Source organism: Rattus rattus, chromosome 16 (assembly GCF_011064425.1).
Source record: "Rattus rattus isolate New Zealand chromosome 16, Rrattus_CSIRO_v1, whole genome shotgun sequence".
Classification (NCBI taxonomy): Eukaryota; Metazoa; Chordata; class Mammalia; order Rodentia; family Muridae; genus Rattus; species Rattus rattus.
Window position 1 is genome coordinate 39,568,694 of NC_046169.1, and position 11,840 is coordinate 39,580,533.

Consider the following 11,840-nt stretch of genomic DNA (forward strand, 5'->3'; position numbering starts at 1 on the left):
AGGAGACCTCTGATAGCCGAGAGAGAAACACACTGTCCTCCACCAAGGAGCTGAGCAGCCCTGGGCCACCTCCTGTGACCTCAATGTCCGTTAAGGCTCTGGCTTGCCTTTATAGCTGTTAGGTAAACTTCCTAGGAGCTGAATGCCAGTCCTCCTCCCAAGACCAGTGACCGGAAGTGACAGAAGAGGACACTGTCTCCACCTCTTCCCAAAAACCCACTCTATGAGGAGGATGCAGGGCACGTGTAAACCCACGGGGAATCCAATGCAGGTGCCACAGGGGACGTCAGGGACGGGGTCACAGACCTGCAACACTGAGTAGAATCCTCGCTGGTTGAGGTGGCCCATTATATTTGCACAAATATGGTTCAGGGCTGGCCGAAGGCTCTCACCTAAATGAAGAAAACAGCTTGAGAAGACAATCTCTTGCCACAAGGGGACAGTGGAACAAGGACAAGGCCTTGGTGACACCGGGTTGAATGAGAAAGTCTCCCACAGGCTCACGTGACTGACTGGGAAGCAGCAGACCCTAACCCTGCGGGATGAAGTGGGTCACAGGGTGTGGGGGTCACAGGGTTCGGGTTGTGCTGCATCCCACTCCGTTTCCTGCCCACTCTGGCTCCCAACCACCAGACAGTTTCTAGCTCCTCTGCCAAGCCTTTTCCTGCCATGGTGGACTGTACCCCAGCCCAACTGTCAACCCAAAGGGACCCTTCTTCCTCCAGTTGTTTCTGCCATCTCGTTCCAGCACAGCGCCAAGCACCTGCACAGTGCCCAGGCCACAATCCCAGGGGAGGGGACGGTCCCTGCCTAGGTTCCTGATCCCTTGGGACAAACCAGAGCTCTGGGAGGCCGATTCCCATAGGACGTCTGGCTCAAGTGTTACCTCTCAGGTTTGACCCCTTAGCCGGAAGAAACACAGTTGGCACTTCCCTCTAGGACGGGGCTGTGTCCCCTCTCCCAACCAGGACGTGCTCACCCAGCAGGGCTCATATCTCAAAAGCTAGAGGTCCCTTCTAAGTCCAAAAATATATAAAGCAAATCCTTCTTGCTCACTCAAGGCCTAGGACTGGCACAGAACAGACACCCTCCGTGTATTTTAGATCAGCCATTGACAATTTATAGCACCTGGTACAACAAACCCCCCTCTGGAGGTAACAGCCGTGAGGCACTGAGAAACAAAGCAAGAAAAGAAGTCGGCTGTGTTTGCTACAGTGTGGTTTTTCTCTTATATTTCTGGTTGTGAGCCTAGCCTTTAACGGCTGAGCTATCTCTCCAGCCCGTGGTTTTTCTCAAGTGTCCTAATCTGCGGCTGGTTGACCCCATGGCTGTGAGACCGACTTCTGAGTGGTGGTGTCTGCTCACGAGACTCCAGCTCTGTGAACCACCGCATCTCCAGTGTCTAGCAGTGTGCAGCATGTATAAGGCAGTTTGCTGAGTGCTTGTGTCAAACACTGTGGACAAGTTCTAGGAAGGAAGGCAACTTTACCATAAACACTATGAGCAAAATCGTATCATCATTAAAAACATTCAGATTTACTTGTATGTGTAGAGCGCGCTGCCAGCCTGTATGTAAAACACCTGTGCCTGGTGGCCATGGCGGTAAGAAAATGACACCAGATCCCCTGGAACTGGAGTCATGAATGGCTGTGAGCCACCATGTGGGCGCTGGGTATCCAACTGGGGTCCTCGGAAGAGCACTCATTGCTGCTAACCCCCGGGTCACTCTCCAGACCCTTCCTGTTTTTTTCTTTAATTTTTTTTGTTGTTTGTGTTTGTTTTTGAGACAGGGTTCTCCTGGCTGTCCTGAACTCACTCTGCAGACTGGCCTCAGACCCCAGAGTCCACCTGCCTCTGCTGCCTGAGAACTGGCGCTAAAGAAAGGCGTGGCCACCTCTGCCCGGCTTTTTTTTTAAACAAATACTACAAGAAGACCTCAGTGGATTCCATCCCCACAGGCAGGGTGGTGGGAGAGTCAGAAGAACAGGGACAAAGTCTTCAACACAAACACTACAGGCACACAGGACAACGTACACCAAGCGCACGGGCTCGGGCTCAAGCTCGGGGCCTCCTGAGCTTGCAATGGGAAAAGTGTGTATGCTGAGTGGTGGTGTCCCCCATCTGTGGAAATGTTGGCTGGGAAAGATGTCTGAAGTGGTCCCACGCACCTTTCCCCCGGAGAATCTTCCATGTTGAAGTGTCCGTGAAGGTGACAAGCATGGTGAGGTACAGCGTGATGAGCCTGGAGTCCTGTAAGATTTCTGGCTGCAAACAATGGAGGAAGAGTAACATTCACATCCATGATCCCAGTCCACGGCAATGTGCTCGCCCTACTGCGCAGCCAGTACACATGTGAGCCCACACGGTACAGTCTAGACTTTCAGCCAGTACACACGTGAGCCCACATGGTAGTGTAGACTTTCAGCCAGTGCACATGTGAGCCCACACGGTACAGTCTAGACTTTCAGCCAGTGCACACATGAGCCCACACGGTAGTGTAGACTTTCAGCATGGTGCACACGTGAGCCCACACGGTAGTCTAGACTTTCAGCCAGTGCACACATGAGCCCACACGGTAGTGTAGACTTTCAGCACGGGTACTCAACCATAGGACCAAATGCTGCTGAGAAGCAAGAGCCGAGCAGCTGAGGCAGGGACCCAGGCTGCCTCATCCTCTGCGCCTACAGCAGACCATACATTGCTGCGATAGCCTGATGAGGACTGGGGGCTACAACCTGGCCCTGCCTCACTACTTACTGGCAGTGTGATCTTGGAGAAGTTCCTTAACCCTCCAGGCTTTGGTTCCCTATCTGTTCACTAGGGACAGAGGCACTGACTTCTCCCGGGGCTTTGTGAAGGAAGATGGCAGAGAGCCAAGTGCAGCGCCTGGCACGTAGGTCAGCCTGGGTTCTGCTGCTGCTGCTTCTAACCGTGACTGATGCTTTCCCCGGTTCGCAAGAGCAAGCCAAGCCAACACCCAGCTGCTTTCTAGGCTGAGACCCTACCATCCATCCACCTGGGATCCACCATCTATCCCCAGGTTCACAGGAGAGAACACGTGGAGGGTTGGTGGGATCCACCAAAGCCCAGGAGCCCTGACTCTAGCTCTACCGCTCTTCTACACCTGCTTCTGCTACTAACTGTTCCTAGGTTTTCATTTCTTTTTTCAAATTGTTTTACAATTCTTTGAAGTGTGTATGTATACATGTATGTGTGTGTATGTGCATGTATGTATGTAGCGGGCTACGCGTGTGTGGTGTGTGGGTCATGGGGTGTGAGCTGGTGGGTGCAGGCAGACAGGACTTTCAGTGTCTTTCCCTGCTGCTCTCTCGTATTTTTTGAGACAGGGTCTCTCACTCAACCTTGGGATCCGCATTCACCTAGGCCGGCCGGCTCCTGAGAGTCACTTGACTCGACCGTTGCTGGGTTTACAGGCACTCATGGCGTGCCCAAAGTTGATGTGTTGGAGATTCGAATTGCATTCCTCCTAACTTGCACTACAAACGCCCTCACCCACTGAGTCACTCCCCGGCCCTGAAGGTTCCTTGGTGTGGAGACTGGCAAATGTGACTGATGCTTACTGTGTCCTAAGAGGCCACAGGAACTGCAGCATCTCCCCCAGACAGTGCCCATCCAGTTCCCTCCTGGCTGTTAGATCCCCAAAGGCACAAACAGCGAGGAAGGGAACCTGAGGCGCCGATGAGGACAGACCGGCTAGAGTGGGTTTGGGGTGGTTTACCTTGAGCTGCCCAAGAAGCTCACAGCAGTACCATAGGACGCTCTTGATCTGTTTAATCCACAGCAGAGTGAGGTCCTTGGAAAGAGCCAGGGACACGTACCATACCTACAGGCAGCGAGAAGAGTGGCAGTGTGGGCAGTCTGGGGCCACAGCCCAGATGTTCTACTGAGGCAGTGCCACTGCATGGATGAGGAGAGCAGGTAGCAGGGACTTTAACACTAAACCCGGAGCTCTCAGGCCTCGAAAGGCAGCAGCCATCTTGAATCAGAGGCAAGAGCAAAGCACAGCTCTGCAGACGAGGACCCAACCCTCAACTGCACATCTGTCTGATGCACTGGGCGGACCCCTCAGAGCGCGTATGCTCGACCTGCAGAGCTCGCAGAGACTCTCCAGCTCCCACACTCACCTTTGGCTCATTCTCTGCATCCATGCTGCTCAGGATGCTACGACACAGCTTCTCCATTCTCTGTAGGGGCAGAAAAGCCAGCTGTCAGTCCTCCAAACTGACCAAAAGGTGAGAAACAAGTCTGGGGCACACACAAAGCACGCAGGGAGCCTGTCGGGTAGCTCACGGTCACATTTAAGTCCTGCTTAGAGACAGGGACACAACAGAGCGCCAGGCTACAGACGGGCTTCAGAGGGGAGGCTTACAGAATGCCTGGGCCCACAGCTGTGTTCAACTTGGTGCTTTTCACAGAGAAACCCAGAATGGGGCTTCTCTCGGCCTCACTCTGTGGCTTAGGCTGGCCTCTAACCTGCAGCAATTGTGGGCACTTTGCGCCTCCCCCCACCCCCACAGCTTCCAGCCATGGCTCCCAGACTGGAGGCTGCCTTTCTAACCTGTGCCCACCTCAGGCAGTTCCCTGAGCACCAGTGTCACCTCTGCCTTGCAGCCACCTGCCAAAGCTCCGTTCATTTTCCCTGCTATGCAGATCAAGCAAAAGCAGACCCTGGAAGAACTGCGTACTCCACTGCTCTAGCCCAGCACCTGCCCCTGAAGAGGGCACTTCGCGCCACAAGGCCCTCCCTGTAATGGGGTCCCCTCCTGGAGCCTGAAAGTCCTCATCTTTGTGACCATTGGTCCTCCTCACGCTAGGCTAGGGCTCCATGGGGGTGGATCGTGCCTGTCTGAATTCCCTTGCAAGGAGGTGGGGGTGGGGGTGACAGTGGTATCCTGAGCGTGATCACAGGCACCCACTACCTCCCTGTCATTTGAGTGCCACAGCAAAGTGGGCTGTTTTCTGGTAAATAAGTAAGAGGCCAGCATTTCACCTTAACAAACATCAAGTGCGGTCCTGGACAACTGGAGCCTGCAGTCTCCAAAGACTGTGGGTGGCTGTGACCTGTGCCTCAGGCAGGCCTTAAACAAAAGGGTAAGAGCTGGGCTCTGACTAGGGAGAGAAGCCAGTGGGTGACAGTGAGGGCTCACCTCATTGTCCTCGGTAGTTTTGCATATGAACAGCAGCTTCCTGGCAATCTTAAAAATACAAAGTGCACTTCTTTTACTGGATCCAGACTCATCAGCAGTGAAAAACTCATCGATCTCTCTCCTACAGTGGTAGAGGGGAAAAGGACGGTCTTAAAGAGAGGGTGCTAAGCATCTGGAAGGCGTCCCCAGAACAGCGGCAGGAGCTGCTCTCACCTGACATCTCTGTGCAGTCGCCTCCGACAGAGGAAACTGCGGACTAGAGCCTGGATCAGCACCGCTGAGCGCTCCCGCTCCTTCTGCTCCAGCCTCTCTTCCCGTGCCTGCCTGGCTTTGTCGAGGAACCATGCTCTGGAGGTCTGAGATACAGTGAACATGTTTGCAAACTGACACGAACCCTGTGAGGAAAAGAGAGGAGCTGGTGTCGGTCACAGTGTAGAACACACAGTAGGGGCTGGTTTAGGTCACAGTGTGGAACACACACAGTAGGGGCTGGTGTAGGTCACAGTGTGGAACACACACAGTAGGGGCTGGTGTAGGTCACAGTGTGGAACACACACAGTAGGGGCTGGTGTAGGTCACAGTGTGGAATACGCGCAGTAGGGGCTGGTGTAGGTCACACTGTGGAACACACGCAGTAGGGGCTGGTGTAGGTCACACTGTGAAACACACACAGTAGGGGCTGGTGTAGGTCACACTGTGAAACACACACAGTAGGGCCTCATCAGCCTCCACTCCCCACAGAACTCATGGCTCTCCTGACACTCACAACTTCCTACCAGCTTCTTTCACACCACCCATGGAGACCAGGGACACCATAGCTGTCCTGAATAATCACATTTTCTTAAGGATGAGATCGATACTGGGCATAGAGAAGAGGAGGGGTCCCTTCAAGTTTAAGGAGAGCCCAAGACCAGACTCATCCTGTCCAGAGTGTCAATGAACAGCAGGTGTCAGTGGTTCCTAGACAGGTGCCTCTCCACTATGTCCCTGTACCCAGCCAACAGTGAAACAGCCACCTTCCATCTTGGAGTAAAAAATGTGGAGGAAGAGACAGACATTATGATGTTAACACCACTTGGGTCACAAGTGTTTACTGGTGCCTGTGCTGTGTCCAGTCACACATGAAAGGAAAAAAAAAAAACAAGCTTTTTGCTTTTTAAAAAAATCGTTTAAAAATATTTAATTGCATTATATTTGGGCAAGTGTGAATGAGCAAATGTTTGGATGGTGTACACACACACCAGGGCCACAGCGATGCCTGTCACACCCAAGGCCTAGGGATGAAACTCACTGTCAGGCTGAGGAGCAGGCCCTTACCTGCTGTCACTTCACTCGAAATTTAAAAAGCTTAGTGTGCATGAATGGTGTGTTGGTGTTGGCAAGCGTGTCACGGTGCTTGTGTAGAGGTCAGAAAACAGTCTAAGGCGTCCGTTTTCTTTACATGGGTTTTGGAGCTCGAAATCAGACCATCGAATCTCTACCTGGCCATCAGATCTCTACCCTGAGCCATCTTGGAACCCCAAGGTCTGTCTTCACATTTACCAGGGCCAGAGAGACATGTCGTGGGCTGAGCACGTGATGTTCTTGCAGAAGACCCAGGCTCAGTTTCCAGAAGCCCCCGGTAACTCACAACCACCTGTAACTCTGGTTACAAACTCACAGTGCACATACAAGCAAGCAAAACGCTCAAACAGAAAAAATACAAACATGTTTTTAAAAAGTGGTTAAAAACTAAATTTATTTGTGTGTGTGTGTGTGTGTGTGTGTGTGTATGTGTGTGTGTGTGTACGTACATGCACACGTGGAACATGTGTGGAGGACAGGGGAAAACATAAATGTCAGTGTTCCACCAAGTAGGTGCAGGGATCAAACTCAAATGTCAGGCAGGCAGCAGCTTTGTACCCACTGAGCATCCTGCCAGCCCCCAAAGCTTTTCTGGCTAGTGTTTTTTGTTTTTATTTTTTAAGAAGCCAAGGGCTTCGTTTGTTTTTTGCTTGTGTGTATGTTGTTTCCATGATGAGTGTGAGTGTATGTGTGCGGGTACACACATACATGCACATGGAGGACTGAGGGTGGTGTTGTTTCTCTCCGCTGCTCTACATGGTATTTATTAAGGTCAGGAGTCTCACCTTAACCCAGTGCCCCCAAGTCAACTTGTTTACCTATGATGAAATGGCCTTGGGGACCCCATTTCGGCCTCTGAAGTGCTGAGATTACAGATGGGCATCACACCTGCCCTGCGCAGGTGGATTCCGGGGACCTGAACTATAGGCTTCCTACATGTACGGCAAAGGCTTTCCCAGCAATCCTGTTCCCAGCAGTCATGGCAGCCCAGTTAATCTCAACAGGGGACACGGTACATATCACCCCTTTGGTAGGTAGAGTAGGAGAGCCACGTCTCCTCACTGATAAGTCAACACCAAACTACTTTTGCCCCAATCGGGTGGCTCTGACTGACAGCCAATTGACCTACTGAGCCTACATGGGTGACTTCTTTAGCTACCCCAAAACACACCACTGTCAGCCCTGCTGATTGAATCATTAACAGGAATCACAGAGAGATCCAGAGCTTGGAACAGCATCTTTCACCAGGTTAGGTCACTCGAAGCAGCAGCAACTTTGAAACACACATAGAGTAATAGGCGGACCCAGATTTCTGTCAGGAACCTCTGCCTCCCCTCCCCGCCCCCACACCTGTCAAATGACACCAGGGATTTGCTGACGTACTGCTCTGTCCTCAGCAATGTTCGAGGATTTGGGGTAGTCAAACACACCGCTGCACAGCTCCTAGCCAATCCCATCAGCAGCAACTCCTGAACTACATCAGCATAGGGGGCTAACCAAGGAGAGGAAGGGAGCTGGAACAAGAGGGGCAGCCATGTTCCTGACAGTTCCCTCTTTCCTCGGGGCCTGGAGAGCTCACCTGAGGACCTGCTTGTGCAGTGGAGACGCTAGGTGACCATCAGTGACCCTGCGCAGCCTCTGGCTTCAGAGGAGTTGGTCTTTCTGGCCTAAGAAAGATTCAGAATTAGTACTTTCTTTTTTGCAGGCATGGCATTGTAATGTTGCTGAATGTGAGTAAGATACTGTGGTGGTTTAAAAAAAAAACAAACCCATCTAGGGGCTAGAAAGATGATGCATCAGATAAGAGCACGGCCTACTCTTCCAGAGGACATGGGTTCAAATTGCAGCGCCCACATGGCAGCTAAATACTTCTGTAACTTGAGTGCCAGAGAATCCAACACCCTCACACAGACATACATGTAGGCAAAGCACCAATTCACGTAAAATTAAAATTATTATTTAAAAAAATCCTCTAAGTACACTCTAACTTCAAAGTAACTCCAAGAGGAGAAAAAGTTGCAAAAGGGGTTCATGCCTAAGAAGCAAATGACGTGGGAAAAAAATGGCTGCCTACGGGACTATCGGCTTCCACTTCTCAGTGACAAGGCAAAGTTGAGCTGCACATATGGAAACCACCATGCAGTGAAACAGGTCTCGCCTGGTCAAGGCTGAGATCCCAGGCAAAAGTGAAGGGCAAAAAGAAAATCAAAGTGGCCATTTTGAGGAGTAGGATTGTGGGTAGGGGAGCGCCCCTCCCACCCCTACTTCACAGACAGTGCAAGGTGCAGTAGCACAGGAAGAGGCATGTGGGCCTGAGTCACACAGAGCTGGCACCAGACGCTGGCTCTGTCAACACCGCTGGGAGGGAGCCTCAGTCTTCCATCTTTGACGATCAGCTCAGATGTGTGTCATGAGATCGGACACCTGTGCACCACGGTTCTACCGAGCTGCTAGCAGAACTGTGCACGAGAACGTGCACAAGCCTAGCGGACGGGTCACCTTTATGGACACAAAAAACTTTTTTTTTTTTGAAGTTTTTTTTATTGTGTGTTTTTATTGTGTTATTGTTTGAAAGCAGTGCCTAGGAGAGCCAGAAGAGGGTTCCCCTCGAGCTGGAGTTAGAGGTTGTCATGAGCCACGTGATGTGACACTGGTAACGAAACCAGGATCCTCTCAAGAGCAGCAAGTGCTCTTAACCACTAAGCTCTCTTTGAGCCTCTTTATTTTATTATTACCATTTTCTTTTTAATCTTCCCACCTGCACAGTCCCAGTGAGCCACTTCCCTATCTCAGGCTCAGCACTGAGGCCGTGGAGTCTTGGTCCTGTTGTTTAAACTGTGAACAGTCAACTTCCCTAGAGGTGCAAGTGGGGCTCAGGGCATGACTACAACCTTAAGTCCTCTCCTCAAGTATCGAGGCTTCAGAGATGGCTCAGCGGCTATGAGCGCTGGCTCCTTCTTGCAGAAAGTCAGGGTTCAGCTTCTAGTGCTCACTAAAGTTCTAGAGGATCCGATACCCTCTCTGGTCATGGATGTGCTAAATGCACATACATATGTACATACATACATGCATGCATGCATGAAAACCACTTATATGCCTAAAATTAAAAAATAAATTAAAAAAAAAATAAAGATATCCCCTGTGGTAGGCAGGACCCGGGAGCAGGAGAGGCCCCTCCTCCCAAGGGAAACAGAAATGAATTGCATGCAAACTGTCCCAGCATCTGTGACTACCTCAAAGCTCTCATTTCTCTCAGTATTTAATCCCTTTCTCGAAATTATTCCCATCCAAAATCTTACACATTGGCCTCTGCTTGCACTGCACAACAGCTAACTCTGCGGGTTTCCTCATTCTCTCCTGTCCCTTTACCACTTGCATAGCTCATGAAACAAATCAGATGCACAACTGGGAGTTAAGTTCTCGTTCCCAAGAGCCACAGAGAAACACGGCAAAGACCGTAATGAGAGAGGCCTTCAGGTCGGAGAGACGGAGCTTCAGACCTTGTCAGTCCCGACTCTATCTCACATGACTTGTCACGTGAGCACTCTGGGTCCCAGCTTCCTGGGATAATAACAATATTCAATTTTAGGGTTGTTAAGGATTGCAGTGGAACACTTGCTATTCTTAACCTTAATCCAGTTGCTGTGGTATTGAGGTTCGGAATAAATAGGAAAATATTAATAACTGGCATTTGGAAGTTCGTCACGTCTAAGGAAGCCGTACTGCGCTGTTCTTACAGAGCTGAGACTGGTTTAGGAAAATGAGAGTTCTATAGGTAGAGAAATCAGAAAACAGTAGGTTGGTAAGAATAAAGCACCTGGAAGGGCCGCTAGGCCACGAGTCCTCTAAGAGTCTCATCTAATAAGGGTGGCAACAAGATGAGAAAAATCAAATCTTGCCTTAGTAAGCCGCAGAGCCAAGCTTTCAACGCTAGCAGACAAGATTCTGACTCTGCGTTACTTCTATGTTCCCAGGCAACCTGCTTAAAACCAACCTATTTGGTTGAGACTAACTTCAAGAAGCTCAACAAGACGCACAAGTGTCCAGGCTGTGAAGTAAAGTAAACCGGAGCTGCTGAGCGACTTTGCTTTAGGTTAGAAGTAGCACCACATAACAGACGATGTAGACATATTTAACTAGGCCTTCCTTTGTATCAGCTCTGTCCTATTAGGCTACAACACCCCAATTCTAAAAGCTCAAGAACAGACAAACAGCTCTTAAAGAAAGCATGAATAAGCCAAGCTATTGCTCTTAGAAAGCTACACCCTCTCCATATGGGGAAACAGAAGGCAGAGAAACACAACTTGCCAGTGTCCTCCGGGTTCCTGACTTTGAATCCCAAAGGAATTACTTATTGGCAAGTCAGAAAGACAAGGCTCAGGATACACACAAACACGCAGAACAGAAGTTGAGAATGCCAGGCACCCTTGTGACTAGGCTGAAGTCAGTACGCGATCCAGTTTCTCTCTGTGTTAAGAGCCATCAGGAACCGCACTAAAACGCATTACAAGATAACCTCTGTAAAGCAATCGAATTACTCCATTTACAAAGAAGGAAACTGAGCGTCAGAGATGTGGTTGGATTCACCCAAGGTCACACGGCAAGCGCACTGGGCTCCAATGCCACTTGGAGTGATCCAGAGGCCCGACGCCTTTCATTGGCACCAACATCAACAACCACAATAACAAGTCCGTCTCGCCCAGATTCAGTTGGCTAGTAAGGCCAGTCGCCTGAACACGGAAATCAGTATAAGGGGGCCAGGGAGATCCCTGAAGACGGAAAGTCAGTCCCTCCTTCTCAGAATTCACTAATCCAAGACTCGGCCCCCAAACAAACCTCCCTCAGTCCCTGACCCCGCCACCCAAAGAATCGACCATCCTGTTCCCACTCGCTACCCGCAGTCCGGAGATCTTTATCCGTTCGAGGCCCCCGCACTCGGGGTCCGGGCCGCAGCTACCGCCGCCTCAGCCCGATACCCCCGAGTTCCGCCAGACCCGGGGCAGCGGCCGAAGTCTGGCCGCCATCTTGCCCCGGGTGTTGTGTTCCGAACTCCGCCTGGAAGCAATCATTCAGTTCCGGGTAACAACAGTTCCGCACAGCTTCTTTGCCCATGGTGGCGGCGGGGAAAACCTCTCTTCATCCTGTCTTCTTCTTTAGCAGCCGAATAGAAGAAACAAGCATCCAGAAGTGGGGATAAAAGCCTGACTCAGACAAGGGGAGATGGAACCCACCCTAGCGGAATCGTTTGATACAAAGAATCCCCATCTAGGGCTACAGGGGACGCTTTAAGAAGTGTCCCTCTGCGGGGCGGAAGTGGGGTGTGGACAA

General features: G+C 51.0%; 1 protein-coding gene across 1 annotated transcript in view; it reads right to left on the reverse strand.

Moving 5' to 3' along the window:
* Ube3b (ubiquitin protein ligase E3B) overlaps window positions 1-11,811 on the reverse strand; it is a 46,568-nt gene extending 34,757 nt beyond the window's left edge. Inside the window, exons 1-8 of the mRNA XM_032887299.1 lie at window positions 11,408-11,811; window positions 8,092-8,179; window positions 5,382-5,563; window positions 5,169-5,289; window positions 4,146-4,205; window positions 3,740-3,844; window positions 2,169-2,265; window positions 307-392 (exon numbers count right to left, since the gene is read on the reverse strand). Of these exons, the coding sequence (XP_032743190.1) occupies window positions 307-392; window positions 2,169-2,265; window positions 3,740-3,844; window positions 4,146-4,205; window positions 5,169-5,289; window positions 5,382-5,542 (630 nt within the window). The 5' untranslated portion in view covers window positions 5,543-5,563; window positions 8,092-8,179; window positions 11,408-11,811. The remainder of the gene's footprint in view (window positions 1-306; window positions 393-2,168; window positions 2,266-3,739; window positions 3,845-4,145; window positions 4,206-5,168; window positions 5,290-5,381; window positions 5,564-8,091; window positions 8,180-11,407) is intronic.
* Between the last annotated feature and the right edge of the window lie 29 nt (window positions 11,812-11,840).